This window comes from Carcharhinus amblyrhynchos, chromosome 17, assembly GCF_965287045.1.
Source record: "Carcharhinus amblyrhynchos chromosome 17, sCarAmb.v2.hapA, whole genome shotgun sequence".
NCBI lineage: Eukaryota > Metazoa > Chordata > Chondrichthyes > Carcharhiniformes > Carcharhinidae > Carcharhinus > Carcharhinus amblyrhynchos.
In genome coordinates this window covers 44,119,719-44,143,852 of record NC_137340.1, presented here as the reverse complement: position 1 = coordinate 44,143,852, position 24,134 = coordinate 44,119,719, and the positions used below count along the sequence as shown (strand labels likewise).

General features: G+C 44.4%; 1 protein-coding gene across 1 annotated transcript in view; it reads left to right on the top strand.

Annotated features, from left to right (window-relative positions):
* The window catches only part of LOC145354481 (VPS10 domain-containing receptor SorCS3-like), a 1,074,210-nt gene that overhangs the window by 898,661 nt on the left and 151,415 nt on the right, over nt 1–24,134 (top strand). The window contains exons 13-15 of the mRNA XM_080205878.1: nt 3,805–3,896; nt 12,961–13,068; nt 22,717–22,834. Of these exons, the coding sequence (XP_080062004.1) occupies nt 3,805–3,896; nt 12,961–13,068; nt 22,717–22,834 (318 nt within the window). The remainder of the gene's footprint in view (nt 1–3,804; nt 3,897–12,960; nt 13,069–22,716; nt 22,835–24,134) is intronic.

Here is a 24,134-nt window from a genome sequence, read left to right as displayed (position 1 = left end):
TATACAGGATTGTGCTATTCATGTTATAAAGAAAAACATTTAACAATACCTCACCAAAGCAGGGTCTGCTTCTTCTCAGGGAATTCAGTTTTATGATATTTAAAGCTTTAAAAATTCAGAAATGTGGAAAATAAATTCTGTGAACATTTTTGGTTCTGAATGCTTTAGTGATACTGATAGTCACAAATGTTTGAGTGCTGCAGTTTGGAACAATTGGCTATGGTAGCTGTAATGTTAATGGTAGCCACATGATTTTGAGTGCAATTGATGTTAAATGACAGCTGAATGATTGCCCTGAGTGCAATTGATCTCAAATGAATGCACACACAAACACTGTTGAACACAACTGATGTCAAACACAGCTCACCAAATGGTATGACATTGACTGTACACCCCAGATAATTTAGTCTCATTGGCATCCACTACTGCCTCTGACACAGTTCAGCTTTCAGGTCCACACTGAATTAGTTGATGTCAGCTGATATTTAAGGTGGAGTTTTCGAATTTAGTGTTTACTCAGTGGGTTCTATTGGAAAGTAGGGCAGCACGTTGGCACAGTGGTTAGCAATGCTGCCTCACAGCACCTGGGACTCAGGTTCTATTTTGGCTGTGTGGCGTTTGCACGTTCTGCCAGTGTCTGTGGGGGTTTCCTCTGGGTGCTCCAGTTTCCTCCCACAATCTGACAGACATGCTGCTTAGGTGTATTGGCCATACTAAATTCTACCTCAGTGTACCCGAACAGGCACCAGGGATTTTCACAGTAGCTTCACTGCACTGTTAAGGTAAGCCTACTTGTGACACTAATAAATAAATAAATATTGTGTCAGACAAGCTGGGGTTGAGTATCAGTCTTCTTGTAGCCAGGTACCACTCTGCCTAGAAGTGGGCTGGAAAATTGGCCACTTAAGCAACATTCAGCACTTCCAGGAGATGGGGAGAAAGATTTGAGAATCACATGCTTACCATGCATCTCCAGGCATCTTTCTGGCAAAGCAAGTGTGAATGTCAGGTTTGCTGTGATGCTGCTTGTGGCCCAGAAATAGGTTGTAGGCCCTGGGACGGGCTTGTAGAAGGTAGAGAACAAGTCCAGGTGGGAGCCAACAGGGGTGCCATCAAGGCAGGAGAGGCATTATTCCTCTTCTTGGCTCAACACGATGGCACAGTGGTTACCACTGTTGCCTCACAGCGTCAGGGACCCGGGTTCAATTCTGGCCTCGGGTCACTGTCTGTGTGGAACTTGCACGCTCTCCCTGCGTCGGTGTGGGTTTCCTCCAGGTGCTCTGGTTTCCTCCTATAGTGTAAAGATATGCAGGTTAGTTGGATTGGCTGTACTAAATTGCCCCTTAGTGTCAGTAGTATTAGCAGGGTAAATACATGGGGTTACAGGGTTAGGGCCTGGGTGGGATTGTTGTCGGTGCAGGCTTGATGGGCCAAATGGATTCCATCTGCACTGTAGAGATTTTCTGATTCTATGATATTGGGTTTAAAATGTTGAGAATCGAGCTTGAAGTCAGAAACCTACAAATTATTTAGTGACCTCCTCTCACCGACCAGTCCGAGCTGTCAAAGGTCAATGTCCATCCACCGTCCCATCACTAACATTCCCCAATGTGGAGGTTGAGGATGGGTTTGTTTTCTGCAATTGAAGACGGGAGTCCTTTCTCTTCTGCTCATAATGAGCGATAAGGTCTATCTCCATTAGCAGACATCGCGTTCTGCAGAGAATTGGATCATCTGTGTCAATATTTATGCTTATTTATCATATCCTTGTAACAATGGCACCTGCATTTCAGGGTAATTAGTTGCATGAAACGCTGGGAGAAATTTCAACATGACGAACAATTGTCTAAGTGGAAGTAATTTTAGATCCATCAAATCCACGTAAGCAAATATTCATCCAGCTCCTGACATTCCCTTTAATGTGTAATCATTCACATCCTCTGCTATGTTGAACATTTTTTTTTAGCAAACAAGTAACCAGAAGTATTTTGGGGTAAAGAAAAAAGACTATCTTGACACATTTGGAAGAAGGAAAAATGAGATTATCAGTCAGAAAATATCAAGGGCTCGAAATGCTCTGTCTGTGCTCAGATAGAGTGACAGAACTGGGAGGATAAATGGCCTGTTTCGGTGCTCCCACACTTTATCATCCTGTATAAGGGCAAAGGCAGATACGTTTGCGGCGCTTTGCTGCCATAAATTAGGGCAGTATTTTTGTTTATGAACTGCATTTGTCGCGCAGCCCATCAATTTCTGTGAAGCTGGGGACAGTGTGAAATATATCACTGTGTAACGGACAGGCATTGATGAATTTCACGCTTTATTCAGCGCTCCGCACGCAGACTCTGCGTAACAATTGCAGCCCAAGACAAAATAAAGTGCAGCCCCAACCATCTCAGAAGTGCCAATAAAGACGGAATCTACCCAGACTGGTAAGCGAGAAGAAAACTGTTCATTAGAGCTAATAGGGCTCTTTCCCTCAAGCTGAGCAGTATGGGTAGTCTCTGCCCCCATTTGTGACATGCAACCAGTGGCAATTTTGGGCTGACTAGGGAACAGTTCAAGACATTTAATGGATCTACTGAAGCACTGTTCATTGGACAGTTCACGGGAACTTTGTATTTGCGTTGGATGTGTGGCAAATGCAGTCTTTTCTGAGTAAAAGATGATTTGGTTAGATGTAGAGTCACAGAAAGAACTAGGAACAAAGAAAAGTACAGCACAGGAACAAGCCCTTTGGCCCCTCAAGCTCATGCCAATCATGAAGCCCTAACTGAACTTAAACAAAAATATTTTGCCATTACTCAGACCGTATCCCTTTATTCTCTCCCCACACGTGAACCCATTCAGATGCCTTTTTCTTATTCATTCGTGGGACATGGACATCGCTGGCTGGCCAGCATTTATTGCCCATCCCTAGTTTCCCTTGAGAAGGTGATGGTGAGCCGCCTACTTGAATCGCTGCAGTCCACGTTCTGTGGGTTGACCCACAATGTTGTTAGGAAGGGAATTCCAGGATTTTGACCCAGCGACTGTGAAGGAACGGTGATGTATTTCCAAGGCAGGATGGTGGTGGTGTGCCCATTATCTGCTGCCCTTGCCCTTCTAGATGGAAGTGACCATGGACTTCGAAGGTGCTGTCTCAGGATCTTTGGTGAATTGCTGCAGTGCATCTTGTAGATAGTACTCACTGCTGCTATTGAGCATCAGTGGTAGAAGGATTGAATGCTTGTAGATGTGGTGCCAATCAAGCAGGCTGCTTTGCCCTGGATGGTGTCAAGCTTCTTGAGTGTTGTTGGAGCTGCACCCATCCAGGCAAGTGGGGAGTATTCCATCACACTCCTGACTTGTGCCTTGTAGATGATGGATAGGCTCTGGGGAGTCAGGAGGTAAGTTACTCACCGCAGTATTCCTCATCTCTGGCCTGCTCTTGTAGTCACTGTGTTTATATGGTGAGTCCAGTTGAGTTTCATATATATATAGTGTTGTCTTCCTCTATCAGCAGCAGTATGCAGTGTCTTATCTCCCCTTGCATTGCAGTTCATTGTAAAAGCTCCCAGCTGATCATATTGAAGGGTTAAGTTCCAAAAAGATGCTCTGACACTGATAGGATTTGTACTGGCTTCCACTGGGTTTGTGAGAATGAGATTTGATTGTGCATGGAGAAAATAGTTCCAGTTCCTTTGTTCATGCTCTCAAGATATTTTCCCTTCACACTGAAACAGCAATAGATTCTATGAAATGTTCCTGTCTAATGGGTTATCTAAATGACACTGATCTCTTTCTGTTTCCCCTCGACTGCAGATTTTCGAAGAGGAGCACAGCGTTCTGTTCCTGGATCAAGGCGGTGCTCTTGTGGCAATTAAACACACGCCCCAGCCTATCCGACATCTCTGGTAATTGGTCCCTCTTCTTGCTCCTGATTGAAGAGCTAAAGATGCAATATTAAGGCGAATATTCCTTTTGGAGGGATAACAATTTGAGCTGCTGTTGTCTGTTTCTTGACTGACTTGCAGAAGGCGTATATTAAGAAGCATATTCCAGGTGTAATCTAAGCAGAGAAAGAATTAAATGGCCATCTTGTCAGAGCTCTTCGACATTTTAAAAAAAAGCCAAGTTTCCTATCACGAGATGTACATACAAATTAAGACCTGAAGTTGGCCACTTGGCCCTGCTCCACCATTTAATAAGATCACGACTGATCTGATTGTCACCACAACCCCACATTTATACCTATCCCCAATAATCTTTCACCACCCCCCCTTGTTAATCAAGAATCTATCTACCTCTGCCTTAAAAATATTCAAAGGCTTTACTTCCATTGCCTTTTGAGGAAGAGAGTTGCAGAAACTCAGAATCTTCTGAAAGAAAAAATATCTCGTTACCTCTGTCTGCAATGACCGACCCCTTATTTTCAAACAGTGCCCTCTGATTCTAGATTCCCCCACAAGAGGAAACATCCTCTTCACATCCACCCTGTCAATACCCTCAGGATCTTAAAGGTTTCAATCTTATTCTTCTAAACTCAAACATAACCGCTCCAACCCCCCCATGCCTGGTTTTAGTCTAGTAAACCTTCTTTGAACTGCTTCTTATGCACTTACACCTTGTCTCGATAGGCAGACTCATATTGTACACAATACACAATGTGGTCTCACCACTGCCCTGTTCAACTGAAGCATAACATCTCTATTTTTGTGCTCAATTCTCACAACAGATGATATGATAACATACTACTGGCTTTTCTAATTACAGTGCGGCCCTGTTGTAATGCGATGGTTGGGGTCCATAAAATGTTATCACAAAAAAAGTGGGATCGCACTAAATCAGGGTTCAAGAAAATCAGCGTTCAAACTGATTTTCCACCACATATGAAAGGGCAACTAATTCTTTGTGAAAACTAAATGTTCCCAATTATAGTTGACAGAAAAAAACATCTGCCTAGAACCCTACCTCCTGTATAAAATTGGTCAATTAAAGATAATCCATTGATACTAGTTGAGAAGGTCATTAGTTTGCCTCATTAAGTGGTGTCCTAAGCAGCCAAACTGGGGAGGAAAAGGGGAAGCATTATGTAATAATCTTGTATTTTTCTTGATTTTCCATGTTCACCCAAATATTATAATTGCCACATCTCACTACCCCACCCACTCCAGGTGTGTGTTTATCACAAGCAGTAATGCTAGCCTTGAGGAATGAAACCTCACTGTTTGTTCAGATTCTCAGCATCATTTAGCTGGTTGCTGGGTTAGGTATGACACACAACCATATGCCGAGTAAAGAAATTCTCTTCTTGGCTCCGACTGTATGTCTTGGTAACAGCCTCAGAAGAACACCCACCATTGTGCACTCCCACTTCCCACATTAGCACTTCTGTGGCGGTAAGTGATGTTGCCAGTTTATGTCTTTTGAGGAGCAGTTATTGCTTTGAGACAGTCAAGTAAGAGGAACTCTTTGAGCTGGCTGACAAGATTCAGGCTTGATTTTAGCCCAGGTCCAAGAGATGATGGAATCACAAATGATCCAATCTCCCACATTACAATTTTATCAAGTATAGTTTTATCTTTCTTTATCATTTTAATGCTGCAAACTAATGAAAACCAATTTGTTTGGGTTCATTTTCCTTTATTTAAAAATCTAAGAACACTCTGCGTGCACCTGACTTGTTTGCATTATAAATGTCTGCATAAACTGCATAAAAAAAGGGTCCAATGATTCATCGAGTTACATCCAAATTTGCGCTAAATCGGGGCCCATTGAATTGGGGTTTCACTGTATTTGCTGTACTTGTATATTAGCTTTTTGTGATTCATATACTAGGGCACTCAGATCCCTCTGCACCTCAGAACTCTGCAAACCTCGCCATTTAGATAAAAAGTTTCTATTTATTTTTTCTACCAAAATGGACGATTGGACATTTGACCACACTATACTCCCTTTGCCAGATTTTTGCCCGCTCACTTATCCATGTCCTTTTCATCCATCTTGCATTCTTTTAACAATTTATTGTCCTACCTATCTTTGTGTCGTCAGCAAGTTTAGCAACCATATCATCAATCCCTTCATTCATGTCATTTTAATAAATAGCAACCTCAGCACTATTCCCTGTGGCACACCACTCATCACATCCTGCCAACCAGAAAAATTTATTCCTGTTATCCAGCCAATCTTCTATCCATGTCAATATATTAGCCCCTACACCACGAGCTTTTTTTTTTGCAATAACCATTGATGTGACACCTTATCAGATGCCTTGTGGAAATCTAAGTACAGTATATCCACCAGTTCCCCTTTGCCCACAGAATACGTGACTCCTTCAAAGAACTCTGGTACATTGGTTAATAATTCCCCTTTCACCTCTAGCAATAGTACTGAAGACCTGGTCTCCAGAACTTGCTTCCCCCCCCACATAGCCAAGCTATTCCACTACAGCTACAAGCTGGTGTCTATTCAGCAATGTGGAAACTTGCTCAGGTATGTCCTCTACTCAAAAAGCAGCACAAATCCAATCCAGCCAATTATTGCCCCATCAGTCTACTGTCCATCATCAATAAAGAAATTGAAGGGGTCATTAACAGCAACAGCGCCAACAAGTGGCACTTGCTGAGCAACAACCTGCTCACTGATGCTCAGTTTGGGTTCTGCCAGGGTCACTCAGCTCCTGACCTCATTGCAGCCTTGATTCAAATATGAACAAAAGATCTGAACTCCACAGATGAGGTGCCTTTGACTTCAAAGCAGAATTTGACCGGTTTGTCATCAAGCCAAACTGAAGTCAGTGAGAAATGAGGTAAATCTCTGCATTGGTTGGAGTCATACCTGGCACAAAGGATGATTATTGTGGTTGTTGGAGGTCAGTCATCTCAGCTGCAAGACATCACTATAGGTGTTGCTCAGGGTGGCACAGTGGTTAGCACTGCTACCTTACAGTGCCAGGGGCCCAGGTTCAATTCCCAACTTGGGTCACTGTCGGTGTGGAGTCCGCACACTCTCCCTGTGCCTGTGTAGGATTCCTGTGGGTGCTCCGGTTTCCTCCCATGGCCTGAAAGACGTGCTGGTTAGGTGCATTAGCTGTGCTAAATTCTCCCAAACAGATGCTGGAGTCTGGTGATTAGGAAATTTTCACAGTGACTTCATTTCAGTGTTAATGTAAGCCTAGTGACACTAATAAATAAACTTTAGTGTCCTTGTCCAAACAAGCTATTTTATCAGTGATCTTCGTTCCATCATAAGGTCATATGTGGGGATGTTCGCTGATGACTGCACAAAGTTCATCACCATTCGTAACTCCTTAGAGACTGAAGTAATCCATGCCCAAATACAGTAAAATTTGGACACTATCCGGGCTTGGGCTGACAAGTAGCAAATAATGTTTGCACCTTGCAAGTGCCAGGCAATGACCATCACCAACAAGAGAGAATCTAACCCCTTGACATTCAATAGCATTACCATTGTTGACTCTCCCACTAAACAACCTGGGGTTTACCAGTGACCAGAAACTGAACTGGACACTCCATATCAACACAGTGGCTACGAGAGTAGGTTATAGGCTGGAAATACTGGAGTGAGTAACTCATCCCTTGACTCCCCAAAGCCTGTCCACCATCTGCAAGGCACAAGTCAGGAGCGTGATGGAATACTCTCCACTTGTCCAGATGAGTGCAGATCCAACAACACTCAAGAAGCTTGACACCATCCAGGGCAAATCAACCTGCATGATACCCCATCCACAAACATTCACTCTCTCTACCATCGACGCACAGTAGCAACAGTGTATACCATCTACAAAATACACTGCAAGAATTCACCAAAACTACTCAGACAATAACTTCCAAACCCACAATTATAGCCATCTAGAGAGACAAGGGCAGCAGATACATGGTTATATAACTATGTGGACATTCCCCTTCAAGCCACTCACCATCCATACTTGGAAATTGCCATTCTTTCATTGTCACTGGGTCAAAATCCTTGAGCTCCCTCATCAATATTATGGTGCTCCTACATACCTTGGGGACTGCAACAGTTTAAGAAGGCAGCTCACCACCACCTTCTCAAGGCCAGTTAGGGATGGGCAATAAATACTGACCTAGCCAGTATTGTAGGATTTGAATGAATAGATCCACTGAGGGTTGGAATTCCATTTGTAGTGGGAGGATAGACAAGTGTCCTCCTGTACCCTACCTCTTTACTTTTCCTCCCACACAGCAGAACTCCTGCAGCGACATGCACACCCCATTCACTCCTGCCAAATCTACCAGGCCCCCATTCTCAGTTCTCCCAGACTGTTTACTTTTCCCTCATTTTTCCCTCAGCCCATGATCCCTCTTCCCAAAATGCCGATGAGACTCCATTGCCACACTCCCAGCCCACATGGCCCATTGCGACTGGATGTCCTTCTTCCAAATAGAAACTGGAAGCAGGAGAAGGCCATTCGGCCCATCAAACTTTGTCCACCATTCGTCTTAATCATGGCTGATCATTGAAATCAGTATCCTGATCCCCCCTTCCTTCCTTATTCCTAGATCCCTTTAGTTGAAAGAGCTATATCTAATGTCTTTTTCAAATCAGACAACGTTTTGGCCTCAACTACTTTCTGTGGTAATGAATTCCTCACATTCACCGACCTCAGAAAAAGAAATTTCTCGTCACATCACCTCTAAAAGGTTTGCCCCTTATTTTCAAACAATGACCCCTGGAATCAATGACTTGCGTACAATCGGGAATAATTTCTTGCTGTCTTCTTTTGTATTCATTGCATCTCAAATGACATCAAAGTCCTGTCATTGTAGAACTGCATTTACAGGCAGCAACACCACAAATTACCTATGTTTAAAAATAAAATTTTGAGGAAATTAAGTCGAATAACAATTACACATAGGAGTGTAAGATTTCTCTCTCTCTTCAATAAGATTTTAGACAGTAACACGATGATGTTGCCACAGCATTATGCTTTTTTCCATTTTAGCTGCGAATTATATCTTCATCTGTTTTATTTGTTGGAGTATTATCACAGAACATGTTGAGAGCTTTGGCTAATAATGTTCTCAGAGATGAAAGCTGCCATTGTTGAACATTTGCGCAGAAGTGTGTAATGTAGAGATAGCTTCTCCCCAGGGAGTGCTTTTGCCTTTCTCTTTGAGCTCTGGGTGAGGGTGGTCTCACACTCCTCACTCAGAGATCTGCAGAACTGCTGCTAAGATGGAAATGCTCAATCCAGGGAATGAGGGTCGGGGCTGTCATGCTGGAGGTGGTGGTTGCAGAATCGCATTGCCATTATCTATAAAAAAAAAACCCTGCAATGTTCTTGGGGTGGCACAGTGGCGCAGTGGTTGGCATTGCTGCCTCACGGTGCCAGGGACCTGGGTTCGATTCTCGGCTTGGGTCACTGTGTGGAGTTTGCATGTTTTTCTCATGGCTGCGTGGGTTTCCTCTGGGTGCTCCAGTTTTCTCCCACAGTCCAAAGATGTGCAGGTTAGCTGCATTAGCCTTGCTAAATTGCCCCACCGTGTCAGGAACTAGCTAGGGTAAAGGTTATGTGATAGGGCCGGGGTGGGATTGTGGTTGGTATAGACTTGATGGGCTGAATGGCCTCATTCTGCATTGTAGCATTCTATGATGATATAGAAGGAGGCCACTCAGCCCACCGAGTTTGTACTGACTACAATCCCACCAGGCCCTATTGCCATAACTCCACACATTTACCCTGCTAACTTCTCTGACACAAGGGTCAATTTAGCACTGCCAATTAACCTCACCGGCAAATCTTTGGACTGTGGGAGGAAACAGGAGCATCCGGAGGAAACCCACACAGACAGGGGGAGAAAATGCGAACTCCACACGGACAGTCACCTGTGGCCAGAATTGAACCCGGTCTCCCGTCGCTGTGAGGCAGCAGTGCTAACCACTCTGCCAACACACCGAGATTTTCCAGCATTTTCTGTTTTTGTTTCAGATTCCAGCATCCGCAGTATTTTGCTTTTAGAGCTCTGACGGAGGGTCACTCAGACTCGAAACGTCGTCTCTATTCTCTCCTCACAGATGCTGTCAAAGCTGCTGAGATTTTCCAGCACGTTCTGTTTTTGTAGCAAAGTGAAATGCATTGAGTAAGCCAGTAATAATCACCCTCCCCTTGCTCCCTGTTTAGGCGGATGTGTTAACAATGGCTCTTTGATTGATTGTATTTTAAAAGATGAGGACTGAAGTCAGGCTTCTAGGTATCACCATGGAAACTGTAGCCACCAATTAAAACAGCAGGCTGATGGGAGCCTGCTTTAGTCCTGTTAAATAGCTCTGATTTTGAATATTTGATTTCAAAGTTTTGTTATTTGATTGACCTGGCTCTTAAAATAAACACAATTTCAGACTTTTTTCTCTTTCTGGAGACGGGAATGAGGTCAGTCTCGTTCTTTACATGGTTGGAAAAGCTGAAATCAGTTGCCACGGTGAGTGCTGGAAGATGTAATGGACAGATGTCAACGAGTGGCCCGGAAATGTCAGATAAATTGGTTTTGAGGACTTTCATTCCAGTGATATTTTTTCCATTCGCAATAAATCTCACAGCCAGCTCTCTACTAAATCTCAGGCAAGCCCATATGAAGAAAGCCCCTTGGCCGATTTGATCTCGAATCACAGCTGCTAAGTAAAGCTGATCAAATCTTTTCCCATCAGCCCCCTCCCCCGAACCCCCGCAACAAGTAAGCTGACAACTCAATGGCAGTTCGATAAGCTTTGAACTAGGTACTTGAAAACAGGCAGTAGTAGCATATATTCACTCAGAGGGTGGTGGGTGAGTAGAATCGGCTGCCGTTGGTGGTGGTGGAGGCGAACTTGTTAGGGTCTTTTAAGAGACTTCTGGATGAGTACATGGGACTTAATGGGATTGAGGGTTATAGGTAGGCCTAGTAGGTAGGGATATGATCGGCGCAACTTGTAGGCCAAAGGGCCTGTTTGTGCTGTAGTTTTCTATGTTCTAGATTCGCCCTCAAATGTTGGAACAAGGGAAACAAAAGAGTTGGAGAATGGGGGGATTTTCTGGTCCTCCCGTGGTGGATTTGGCAACACTGGTAAACCCCATTGTCCGGTGGGACTGGAAGATCCCGTCGAGTATCTCTCATTTATATAAGGAGACATTTTATGGCCTTGCTCGGCCCGAGACCAGAAAATCCCACCTGAGGTCAATGGATGTTTCCATTGTCTGCCCTTCGCCAGCTCCGATTCCATGGTGGGCGGGCAGTAGAATCCGGTGATAATACCTCAAACATAGGAACTGGTGGAGATCATTCAGCCCCTCAAAACTGTTCTACCATTTAGTGAGATCCTAACTGCTCTTGTTACGGGGCTGTTACGATGGTTTTCTCGTTGTATTTAAAACTATCGTTCATCTCAGATAGACCAACAAAGTAATGGAGTGGTTTAAAGATGAACTTTACTATACTTATAGGATACTGAATGTCCATTCAGAGCATTCAGACTGAAAAATTCAGAAATACTTAGGCAATTAAAGTCTCAGATTCAATTACAAGTAATTAGCATATACCCAGTAGACATATAAAAGTTATCTTTATCCAATCATAGTTAAGTTTACATCATGCATACATAATGTCCAATTAAGTAAAAGTAATGTAAAAAAAGTTTATTTATTGTCACAAGTAAGGCTTACATTAACACTGCAATGAAGTTACTGTGATTTTTCCCTATTCACCACATTCCAGCACTTGTTCAGGTCAATGCACCTAATCAGCACATCTTTGGACTGTGGGAGGACACCAGAGCACCCGGAGGAAACTCACACAGACGTGGGGAGGACATGCAAACTCCTCACAGACAGTGACCCAAGTTGGGAATTGAACTCGGGTCCCTGGTGCTGTGAGGCAGTAGTGCTAACCACTCAGCTACCGTGTCGTCTTTGCATATTATATCATCAAGAAATGATAGCTGTATCTCTGACCAATGGTATCTCAACCTCCCTCTCCATTGTTCCTTGTTCTCAGGGGCAGATATGAACTGCAGCTGCACACCATTCAATTAGATAGTCCTAGAGTGTTAGCTGGGCTTACTTTAATGAAAGCTTGTCCTTTGTACATAACTTTCCATGTGTGACTGAGGTTCAGCTTGCAGCTTATATGATTTTTAAGCTTGTGTGATTTTAAATCCTTTCAGCTCTGTATCTCACCTCCATCCACCTGCCTTGGCACCATATCCTCCAATAGCCTTGATGAGCAAAGATCTCTTGGTCTCTGATTTAAAATTGTTAGTGGCTAACATGTAGTGCTTTTTATAGGAAGGAGTTCCACACTTCTAGCACCCTTTCTATGAAGATCATTTCCTGACTTCTGTTCTCTCATTCCAACCATTCTTCACATTCCAATCTGTAATTATCTTTGTCTATATATGCCATGTTTGTGAACCCACCTCCACTCACCTGATGAAGGAGCAGTGCTCCAAAAGCTCGTGATTCCAAATAAACCTGTTGGGCTTTAACCTGGTACTCTGTGACTTCTTACTCTGTTCTGAAAGACTTGATCCTAATTTGGAATGGCCCACCTCTGATTTTAATGTTTGTCCTCAACCCACTGTCCTCAGCCCAAAAATTTCCCTCCAAATTGCTACAAAATCTCAATCTCACAACCTCATCCCTTCATCTTCCTGCAACTCTAAGTCTAGTTTATATAATCTCTCTTCTCACAATCTATCTCTTGAAGCCCTGGTAACTGGAGTGGGGTGAGGCCACAAAGCAACTAAATGAGGAATTTACAAAGAATGCACACAACGCCAAAGAGCTAATGCACATCAGTGAGTCTGTACTGTAGCAATTCTGTGAGGTCTGACAGCATCTGTGGGGAGAGAATAGAGCCAATGTTTTGCATCCGGATGACCCTTTGTCAGAGCTTTTATCTTTTCACTTTGCTGTTTCTTTCACTCTCCAACGCTCCTTATTATTATTTGTGTTGTATCCAGGATGAGCTTTGATGAAGGCCGATCCTGGGGTAAATACAGTTTCACCTCAGTTCCTCTCTTTGTGGATGGAGTTCTGGGGGAACCTGGAGAAGAGACGCTGGTAATGACGTGAGTAAAGAATATTTTATTTTATCCTTTCAACCTGAAGCAAACAAGAAAAAACAGTTTATTCCCAAAAAGTGTACTTTCCTCATAAAATTTTTGCATTGCTTTGTTTGACATAGACATCGTGTGGAGTGCAATAAATTTCTTTTAATACAGTTTAAGCCATTCTGTGGTGCCTCGCTGCACTTACAGATTTTTTTTACCCACTTGTGGGGCTTATTCAGAGGGCAGTTGAGAGTCAACCATGTTGTTGTGGTTCTGGAGTCACGTGTTGGCCAGACCAGATAAAGATGGCAGATTTCCTTCTGTAAAGGACACTAGAGAACCTGATGGGTTTTTCCAACAATTTCACCGTCATCAGTAGATTCTTAATTCCAGATAATTTTATTGAATTCAATTCTACCAACTGTCGTGGTGGGATTCGAATCCAGGTCCCCAGTAATCTTGCTGAGTTGCCCCTGAGCAATTCTGCTTCCCTGCCCCCCCACCCTGCAATACATATCTACATTTTATATCAAGTTTTATATTCTGTGGTGCATATAGCCAAAGGGGGTTTTAGATGGGCCAGAATTCTCCAGTATCACACGCCCCGCTGCCGCTGCTAGCAAGCACAGAGAATTTGACCTCTATCCAAATCTGCATTCAGGAGTAGCAGGACCGGAGAATCCCAGCCGCAGGCATGGTCGGAGAATTTAGCCTGTGGTTTCCAACCCCTCGGTGTTCTGTGGTGGGAAGGGCCTGAGAAAATGGGCTTTCCCTGCGGATCGGAGCTCGGAACCCAGAAGGGAAAATGCTGGAAAGTCTCAGCAGGTCTGGCAAGCATCTGTAAGGCGAGAAAAGAGCTGATGTTTCGAGACCAGATGATCCTTTGTCAAAGCAAAAAGGCATGGAAAGTGGGAGGTATTTATACTGCAGGGTGAGGGAATGGAAGATGAGTCATAGCCACAGGAATCTGGGGAAAGGGCTGCCAACGGCAATCCATAGAGAGAATAGAAGGTTTGAATGGCCAAACACCAGAGAAGCTGAAATCAGACACGTGGGGTGGAATTTGTGTTGAAATCCCTGTGGTGCAAGTCAGAGATGAAGACAGTCATTGAAGAAGGAGATGTGCCTGTGGAAGGAAGTCTTGCTAAATACCTTGTCCAACAGTAAGAGAAATGGAAAGGTGAAGGTGGACAGGGGGGAGAGACATAAGGAATTCCTCTTGGAGAGAAGAGCAGTACTTCTTCAGGGTAGGCAATCCTGGAAGAGAAGTGGCAGGAAATTAAGTTTTATGTTGAGTGGAACTCGGGAACTCACTGGTGTGAAACGCGCTCTCTGGATTTTGACCACGTGCCACCGTTCCTGCAGATGGAGAGTGCGGGCTCAAAATCACCCCCACACCCATTTTTTGGGAGGGGAGCAAATTTTGCACATGGTTTGGCCAACATGTGACTCCAAAGCCACAACAATGTGGTTGACTCTCAACTGCTCTCCAAGGGCAACTGGGATGGGCAGTAAATACTGGCCAGCCAGTGATGCCCAGGTCCCATGAATGAGTAAAAAGGATGATGTCTCTGATCTACCTTTACTTCTGTAAAGATGTAAAGAAGTAGAGAGGTAAAACATGATGCTGATTCTGTGGAGAGATACAAGTGAAATGCAAAGTTATGTCAGGAGGGAATAGCTAAAGCAATTGCAGAATAAAGCAAGCTACGTTGAGCTTGAAACCTGTGATCTCTGCCTCTCACTACTATTCAGTTATGCAGAGAGTACCATAGAATCCCTACAGAAGGAGGCCGTTTAGTCCAGCGAGTTTGCACTATCCATAATTCCACCCATGCCCTATCCCCATAACCTCATGCATTTACTGTAGCTAGTCCCCCTGACTCTAAGGGGTACTTTACCATGGCCAATCCACCTAACCCATACATCTTTGGACTGTGGGAGGAAACGGAGCACCCAGAGGAAACCCATGTTGACACGGGGAGAACATACAAACTCCACACAGACAGTGACCCATACTGGGAATCATACCCAGGTCCCTGGCGCTGTGAGGCAGCAGTGCCACCCAAGGCAGGGAAGGAAAGAGGTTGGAGAAGTTCAAACTGTTTCTGTCGAAGATGAGAAGATTGAGGGGAGACCTGAGAGAGATAGACAGAAGCACATGGGGCAGGGACAGAATAGATCAGGAAAAACTGTTCCCATTGACAGAAGGATCGAGAACCAGAGGGCACTGATTTAAAGTGATGGGCAAAGGAAGCAATGGAGGCATACGGAGAAACCTTTCTCACCCAGTGAGTGGTTGGGATCTGGAACGCGCCGCCTGAGAGGGTGATGGAGGCAGGTTCAACCGAGACATTCAAGAGGGAATTGGATTGTTGTCTGAAAAGGAAGAATGTCCAACACTAGGGGAAGGGGACCAGGAAGTGGCACTTGGTAAATTGCTCCGGCAAGCCAGTGCAGGTATGATGGGCTGAATGGCCTCGTTTTGGGCTATAACAATTTGGTGATGCCAAAAACAACACTTTCGAACTGACTTCATAAACATTCAACTCAACACAGACGGAGCAAAATTCGGAAAAATAGTCCAATTGCAGCCAGAGGAACTCAGAAGCAGACAGCTGTACGGAGCACACAAACATTCATTGAATGTATTTGAGATGCGGCTAAATATAGCACTTGGGGCGAATGGGATGAAAGGTTATTGGGAGAAAGCAGGATTAGGCTATTGAGTTGAATGATCAGCCATGATCGTAATGAATGGCGGAGCAGGCTCAAAGGACCAAATGGCCTCCTCCTGCTCATATCTTCTGCGTTTCTATACTGCCAGCATCCAGAATTGGTAAAAGTTCAGGCAAGTGACTGAAATAAAAAGAGAGACTCGCATTTATATAACGCCTTCCACAACCTCCTAAAGTGCTTTTTAGCTAATCAAATGCTTTTGAAATATTGTATACATGTCTGGGAGCATGAAAAGGAGCTGCAGGAAAATGGAATTTGCAGCGGGAGTGATAAAGGTGAGAGAGTGAAGGTTAAAATATTTTAGTGTGTATAACGGGTGCTCAGTAAGCTAAATAGTGCCAGCCAGTTTGTTATAGCTGCCGGAAAAAGCCCCTCGCACTGAGGGAATCCCAGCATTTGATGAGTATTGGAACCTAGGAAAGCGAGGTGGTTGAGTGGCCACTTCTTTTTATCGCCTGAGATTTGGACAGTGACCACAGAGCAAGAAAATGTTCCACTTAATATCGTAAGAAGTCTGACAACACCAGGTTTAAGTCCAACCAATTTAAACCTGGTGTTTTCAGACTTCTTACTGTGTTTACCCCAGTCCAACACCGGCATCTCCACGTCATGACCACTTAATAGCAGCAGTGCAGTAAGTCCAGAAAGTAGGAGCCTTCCAATGTTCAAGCTGGCTGTGTCTCCTACCACTGATCACTGACACACCAACACAAGCTGGGATATGCTGGGCCAGATTTTTTAAACTGAACTGAATATTGCAGCAGCTTCTGTGGTTTTGAGAAACTGCTCAGGCAGTTCTTGCCTTTGTACGACGCCGTAAAGTGGTTGATTGCAGGTCAACAACCTTACTGTCATCCTTTTCCATGAATATTTCCCTTGCAGTAACATAAATTGTGAGAGATATAGAAGTGACTTGCTATTACCCCATTTAGAATCATAGAAGCCCATCGGGTCTGCACTGACTTTCTGACCCATCCCCTTTCGCCCACATAATCCCCATAATCCCACACCATTTAATCTACACATCTTGGGACACTAAGGGGCAATTTTATCATGGACAATCCACCTAACCTACATCAAAGCAAAATACTGCGGACGCTGGAATCTGAATCAAAGACAGAAAATGCTGGAAAATCTCAGCAGGCTTGACACCATCTGTGGTGAGAGAATAGAGCCAATATTTTGAGTATGGATGAATCTTCATCGGAGGAAAGGTCATCCAGACTCGAAACGTTGGCTCTATTTCTCTCCACGGATGCTGTCAGACCTGCTGAGATTTTCCAGCTTTTTCTGTTTTTATTTCAGATTCCAGTTTCCGCAGGATTTCGCTTTTATCTCATTGCATCTCTCTTCATTTGCTCTTGCGTTATGTGCATATCACTTCAAGCGATAGGGTAAAAACTACATGGACAAAAATCAGTTGGAATAGGGCAACTCTGCAAGGGTGGAAGAGCCAACAAAATGTCTCCTGGGCAGCACTCAGAAGCCAGATGGGCCACATGTCACCCCTGGGCAGGTTGCTCACAACTGAACTGGTCAGATTAAACCCTTTGGCAGCACCTCCGTCCTCTAAATCTCAGCTCACCGCAAAGACATTTGTTCTGCCTCGCTCTCAATTCAGGGCAGTACGGTGGCACAGTGATTAGCACTGCTGCCTCATAGCACCAGGGACCTGGTTTCAATTCCGGCCTCGGATCACTGTCTGTCTGTGGAGTTTGCACAGTCCCCCTGTGTCTGCGTGGGTTTTCTCCAGGTGCTCTGGTTTCCTCCCACAGTCCCAATATGCGCGGGTTAGATTGATTGGCCATGCTATAGTTGATCATAGGGTTAACAGGGTAAATATGTGGGATTACTGGAATAAGAACATAAGAAATAGGAGCAGGAATGGGCCATCTAGCCCTTTGAGCCTGCCCCACCATGGCTGATCTGAAGTGGATCAGTTCCACTTTCCCGATTTCTCCCCATAACCCTTAATTCCCTTGTCTATCAGAAATCTACCTACCAGTGACTTAAATATATTCAGCGAGGTAGCCTCCACCACTTCAATGGGCAGAGATTTCCAGAGATTCACCACCTTTTGAGTGAAGAAGTTCCTCCTCAACTCTGTTCTAAACTGCACCCCCCCCCCCCCACTTATTTTGAGGCTGTGCCCTCTAGTCCTGCTATCCTTTCTAAGCAGGAAGAATCTCTCTACCTCTACCCTATCTAGCCCCTTCATTATCTTGTAAGTCTCTATAAGATCCCCCCTCAGCCTTCTAAACTCTAACGAGTACAGACCCAGTCTATTCAATCACTCTTCATAAGCTAACCCCCTCATCTCCGGTATCAGCCTGGTGAACCTTCTCTGTACTCCCTCCAAGGCCAATATATCCTTCCACAAATGCGGGGACCAAAACTGCACACAGTACTCCAGTTGCAGCCTCACCAGTACCCTGTACAGTTGCAGCAAGACCTCCCTGCTTTTATATTCTATCCCCCTCGCTATATAGGCCAGCATTCCATTCGCCTTCTTGATCGCCTGCTGCACCTGCAGACTGGGTTTTTGCAATTCATGCACAAGGACCTCCAGGTCCCTCTGCACTGTAGCATGCTGCAACTTTTCGCTCTTTAAATAATAATCCCTCCAACTATTATTTCTACCAAAGTGGATGGGATTGCAAGGTGAGGACAGTTAAGCATCGACCACATTGTGGTAGTCTGATGGCCAGCCCGGCTAAGGGTGGCAAATTTCCTTCCTTTAAGAGCATTAATGAATGAGATTTGTTTTTACAATCGATGACAGTTGTTGTGGTCACCATTACTGATACCAGATGTATATTCCAGATTTATTAATTGAATTTAAATTCCACTAGTTGTCTTGCTGGGATTGAGCATTAGTTTGGGGTCCAGTTTTTGATAAGACAGGGGATTAAGGGTTATGGGGAGAGGGCAGGAATGTGGAACTGAGCCACGACAGATCAGCCATGATCTTATTGAATGGCGGGGCAGGCTCGAAGGGCTAGATGGCCTACTCCTGCTCCTATTTCTTATGTTCTTATGTTCTTATTACTCATCAAGAGACTCTGCCACAATGTCACTGCCTCCCTGCATCCTTCTTATCATGGGTTTTCAGTCAGAGTTTCGCTGGAATATGGGTACATTTCTGCAGAGGTTCTCTCAATCTGTCTCTGTAACTTCATCAGAAGCTCAGTGGATGTCCCGGTGAACGGGTGTGATCAGCTGTTTATAAGATTTATTTGCAGGTAACAGTTGCCTGCACTATTGCAATAGTATAAGTGCAAACAGGACAAAGGAAAATGTCCCACTGAAAGTCGACTCACAAAAAAAACTAGACAACTTAATCAAGAGCCTTTTGTGTTCCAGTCTAGATTTTTATTTTTCCTTTCGTTGTTTGGGAGATAAGGCAAGTGCCAGTTTATTGGACCTCTGTTGAACAGTTTGGAAGGAAACTATGACTGAAAATAGAATGATTTACTGCTTTTCAATGTTTGTATGTGGTGCAGTGAGACGGTGAGAGAGACAGAGAGAGGGGTCTTTCCCACATCAAGCAGCCGTATAGATAGATCAGACCATGGGCTGTATGTTTACAGTTCCAGTCTCTTCTGTGTCATAGAATCATAGAAATACTACAGTGCAGAAGGAGGCCATTCGGCCCATCGAGTCTGCACCGACAACAATTCCACCCAGACCCTATCCCCATCATCCTGCAAATCCTTTTAACTTACGCATCCCAGGAGACTAAGGGGCAATTTAGCATGGCCAATGCACCTATCCTGCACATCTTTGGACTGTAGGAAGAAACTGGAGCTCCCAGGAGGAAACCCATGCAGACACAGGGAGAATGTGCAGACTCCACACAGACAGTGACCCAAGCTGGGAATCAAACACAGGTCCCTGGAGCTGTGAGGAAGCAGCCGTAACCACTGGGCCATCCCATGAAGGAATTGGAGTTAATGTATTTGGACCAATTTAAGATATAGCTGATATTGAATCAGTTAGGTTAAATTGAACAATAATTATTTATTGATGTTTCAACATAATTTCAGTAATGAATGCATGATATTCCAGTCTATTTATTTCAGCTGGCAATCTATCCATTAATCCACAGATACTCTCACAATCATCAGCTCCCAAGTACTACTTACCATTTATGGTCTTTTCAAGTTCAAATTCTAATTCAGCTGTAACAGAGAAGGATATAGACTCTGAATGATACATTTAAGGTTTATTCATTAGTGTCACAAGTAGGCTTACATTGACACTGCAATGAAGTTACTGTGAAAATCTCCTAGTCGCCACACTCCAGCATGTATTCAGTACAGAGGGAGAATTTAGCATGGACAATTCACCTAACCAGCATGTTTTTTGGACTGTACGAGGAAACACGAGCACTTGGAGAAAACCCACACAGACACAAGGAGAATGTGCAAATTCTGCACAGCCAGTGACCCAAGGCAGGAATCGAACCGGGGTCCTTGGCACTGTGAGGCAGCAGTGCTAACCAGTGCGCCACTGGCATGAATCCATTTACTTTAAACTGAACAACAATCTGATATTAAATGATGCTGATTGGAAAAAATCCTAGAAATCATAGAAATTGGCAGCGTGGTGGCACAGTGGTGGTATACCTCTGGGTGCTCCGGTTTCCTCCCACAGTCCAAAGATGTGCGGGTTAGGTTGATTGACCATGTTAAATTGATCCTTAGTGTCAGAGGGATTGTCGGTGTAAATATTTGGAGTTACGGGAATAGGACCTGGGTGGGATTGTGATCAGTGCAGACTCGATGGGCTGAATGGCCTCCTTCCATACTGTGGTGATTCCAAACCCTACAGTGCAGAAGGAGGCCATTCAGCCCATCGAGTCTGCACCGACGACAAAAATGATTCATTCATATTTTAAATTTAAATTCGTTTTCATTAGTGAAGTACCATTCACATTTAATCTTCGCAAAATGTAAGAACAGTCCAGGATGAAAAGACGTCATTTGGACCTTTGAGCCGAAACCTCTCGCAGTTTATACTGAGAGCTATTCTAATTGTGCATTCCAACATTCTGCTTACTGTTTAATTGCTTCTCTGTGCCTTGGTTTCCAAACTGGTGTTAGCTCGCCAACCCTCTTTAGAACCTCCTTGTTCTAATCCCGTTGCCTTGGTTGCGTGGCATCTAATCCAAAAGTAATTGAACCAAAAGAGTTTAAAATGTAGAGGGCCATTTGCACCACTTGTTAGCTGTTTGCTAGCTCAAATTCAAAGTAATTTTGCAGTCCCATTCTCAGTCCCCTGATGGATAATTTTGAATTGATGATCTCCTCTCTGCTAACTGCTCCAGCAGAAGGAAGCAGTGCTTTAGTCACTGCTCATTTTCACTGGCCGCTTTCCCTGTCCGATTGCTACCAATTGCAAACTGAGTTACAAGCCCCAATGGAGGCTGAGGAGAGACCTGATGGAAGTCGACAAAATGATGGCAGGCCTAGACAGGGTAGATAGTCAGAGGCTTTGTCCCAGGGTGGAAGTGTCAATTACAAGGGAGGGGGGTGGGGAGGAGGGGGGGGCGGGGTGGGGGATCGGGTTGGGGGAGGGGGCGCACAGGTGAGAGGGGGAAAGTTTTGAGGAGGTGTGCGGGGAAAGCTTATCACACAGAGAGTGGTGGGTGTCTGGAACGCGCTGCCAGAGGAGGTGGTGAAACCAGGCACATTAGCAACATGTAAGAGGCATCTGGATGGGTCCATGAATAGGGAGGAAATGGAGGGATATGGACTGAGGCGGTCTTTGTTTAGTTTAGTTGGGGCATCATGATCGGGACAGGCTTGGAGGGCCGAAGGGCCTTTTCCTGTGCTTCTCTTTTTTCTTTGTTCTTTGACTGCCCTCTCCGTAGTCAGAGGTTTTTGTCCTTGGATCTGTTAACTTCTTATTCTATAAGAGATCTGGCTGGAGCTGAAGGGTTTGTTCAAAAACATTTATTTACATGCTAACTATTTACAAAGCTTAAATAGGACTAACATAGAGCAAGCACTGCCCCCTAAGGTGATGCTCAATATCCTCACTCCATAAGTAGCATCTCTGCGACCTAGCTCCTTCCGCACATGCTCTTTTTATTCGCGTTAACTCTCTACTCTTGGAGACACTCAGCTGTAAGATATGTCAGAAAGTTCATTGTGATGTTTACAGTTCTCTAAATTTGACTTCCTTTGAGAGGTTTCTGGAAGCCATCACCTGTCACTCATCTCATGCCACTAAACTTCAGAGTTTGAATAAAAGGTCTTGCCTTTTATAGCCCAGGACATCCCGAGCGTATTGTGGGAAACATGACAGACAAAATTCAGCCAGCAAGCTCCCGCAGACATCAGGGTGACCGTGATCTGGCTCTGTATTATTGACTGAGGAAAAAATATTGTCCAGGTTGCTGGGTACTCATGCTCACTCCCATGCTCACCTTTGAGATATTGCCATAGGATTTTTATGAACCCTTGAGAGGGTGGTTAGGGTCTCACCTTAACATCACCTCCGAAGAGTAGTGTCCTTAACATCACTGTCCGAAGACAGTGCAGCACTCCCTCGGTGTCAACCTTGATTTTTTTTATGCTCAAGTCCTGACAGAGGATTGGACTCCCAATTGGTGCTATTTTTCATGACCTAATACGTTCTATTAATGATCCTAATTCTATTCAAGGAAAAGCCAGGAGCTTCCCGTGGTGTCCTACTCCTCAACAAATACAAAACAATCGTTTTATTTTATTCACCTCGTTATTTTTGTGGGATCCTACAGAGCATAAAATTGATGGACGCTTGGTACACAGAGGAGCCACTGCACTTGGAACGGTGTTTGCACATGAAGCTCTGTGGTAGGTTACAAGCTGATTAGATGCAATACAAGTATTGTTGGCATGGATTCTTACTGCACTCTCTTGTGTGTTGTGTTTTTGATAGTGTATTTGGTCATGTCAGCCATCGCTCTGAGTGGCAGCTTGTTAAAGTGGACTACAGGTCTATATTCAGCAGGAGATGTAATGAGAATGACTTCCATGCGTGGGAGTTCCACAATAAGGTGAGCAATCTTACTGGTGATTCCCTTCCCCCCACCCCCCGACTTCCATCCCAATCCTCGCACTCTTCCTCCCCCTCTCTACCTGCCCCATCAGGTCTCCAGATAACATTGGTGCTATTTTTCATCTACTAACACGTTCGAACTATATTATGTCTTGAATGTCAGTAAGCTCTGAGTATGAAATCAAACATCGCCTTAGGACTTGGTCTCACAACAGTTCCTTTCAGTATAATTTCCATCAGCCTCACAACTCTCAGAAGTATCGGTGCTCATCGAATGCCAGCCTCTTGACCATCTATGATTTTAATTATTCTACTATTATAGGCCCTGTGCTCTGGAATTTCTTCCCTACACCCCTCTGCCTCCTTACATCACTTTCCACCTTTAAGACTATCATTGAATCTGCGTTGGTTTCCTCCAGGTGCCCCAGTTTCCTTCCACCGTCCAAAGATGTGCGGTTTAGGTTGATTGGCCATGCTAAATTGCCCCTTAATGTAAGGAGGATTAGGATGGTAAATATGTGGGGTTACGGGAATAGGTCCTGGGTGGGATTGTTGTCGATTCAGGCTCGATGGGCCAAATGGCCTCCTTCTGCAGTGTAGATTTTCTGATTCTATAGAAGCCTTACAGTGCAGCAGGAGGACATTCAGCCCAGTGAATCTGCACCGCCAACAGACTCACCCAGGCCCTATGCCCATAACCACATGAATTTACCTTGATAATCCCCCTCGACACTGAGGGGCAATTTAGCATGGCCAATCCACCTAACTCACACATCTTTGGATTGTGGGAGGAAACCGGAGCACCGGGAGGAAACCCACGCAGACACGGGGAGAACATGCTAACTCCACATAGTGACCTGAGGCCGGAATTGAACCTGGGGTCTCTGGCACTATGAGGCAATTTTGTTAACGACTGTGCCACACCTTCAAACCTACCACTTTGAGACCAACCTTTAAATCATTGTACCTAACATCACCTCATGTGGCTTGGCATCATATTTAATTTAATAAAGCTCCTGCAAAGAGCTTTGGAATATCAATGAGTTGGAAGAAGGAGTTAAAGGCAGTATCTCTGAATTTGCTGATGACACAAAGCTGGGTGGGACCATGAGCTGGGAGGAGGATACAGAGCCTTGGTGAGGCCACATCTGGAATATTGTGTGCAGTTTTGTTCTCCTAATCTGAGGAAGGATTTTTTGCTATAGATGGAGTACAGGGAAGCTTTACCAGACTGACTCCTGGGATGTTGGGACCGATGTATGAGGAGACATTGAGTTAGTTAGAATTATAGTTGCTAG